Below are 843 nucleotides of genomic sequence, written 5' to 3' on the forward strand. Positions count from 1 at the left end.
GCAACACCATTCCACCTATGTTCATTTTTCCTGGCAAGAAATACAAAGATTATTTTCTATCAAATGGACCATCAGATAGTATAGGTATAGGTAACGCCAGTGGTTGGGCGACTAATGACGAATTTCTTGCGTTCATGAAGCATTTCATCAAACATGTAAAGCCCTCAGTGGAAGATCCATTATTAATGTTGTTAGATAATCATTCATCCCATCTCGCAATTGAAACAATAAATTTTGCCAAAAATAATGGAATTATTATGTTATCTTTTCTACCACACTGCAGTCACAGATTACAGCCGCTTGATGTTTCCATTTTTGGACCTTTCAAAAAATATGTTGCAAATGCTCAAGACGGATGGTTACGTAGCAATGCAGGCAAGACGATGACTATATGTGACATACCTAAAATAGTTGCTGAAACACTTCCATTAGCTACTACATCTCTTAACATTATACATGGATTTAAAAAGACTGGAATATTTCCCTACAATAGGAAAATTTTTACTGATATCGACTTTGCCCCTTCATATGTCACTGACCGCCCTGAAGAATCACAATTAAGCGTGCAAGCAGTAGAAAAAGAAAATGTATCTCCAAATTATAACAGTCCTTCTACGTCCACAGACAATACTATGCCTTTTATGTACGAAAAAAATATCGAGTTTTCACCTGAAATCGTCAAGCCTTTTCCAAAAGCTGGTCCGAGAAAACAGACTCAAGTCAAGAGGAAAAAAAGAAGCGCAGCAATTTTAACCTCTACCCCCGAAAAAAATATTCTTACTGCAGAGCAGAACCAAAAGGAAAAGATGAAAGATGATGTAAAAAAGAAAAAAGTAAGTAAAC

The 843-nt window shown here is 36.1% G+C and overlaps 1 protein-coding gene across 1 annotated transcript; it reads left to right on the forward strand.

Annotated features, from left to right (window-relative positions):
* Window positions 1-17: 17 nt before the first annotated feature.
* On the forward strand, window positions 18-833 carry LOC108764541 (uncharacterized; the record flags this gene model as incomplete). Its single annotated transcript, XM_018512826.1, has 1 exon — window positions 18-833. A coding segment is annotated over exon 1 (816 nt), but the record flags the coding sequence as incomplete, so codon positions are not given.
* Between the last annotated feature and the right edge of the window lie 10 nt (window positions 834-843).

The sequence above is a fragment of the Trachymyrmex cornetzi genome, unplaced genomic scaffold (assembly GCF_001594075.2).
Source record: "Trachymyrmex cornetzi isolate Tcor2-1 unplaced genomic scaffold, Tcor1.1 scaffold4366, whole genome shotgun sequence".
NCBI lineage: Eukaryota > Metazoa > Arthropoda > Insecta > Hymenoptera > Formicidae > Trachymyrmex > Trachymyrmex cornetzi.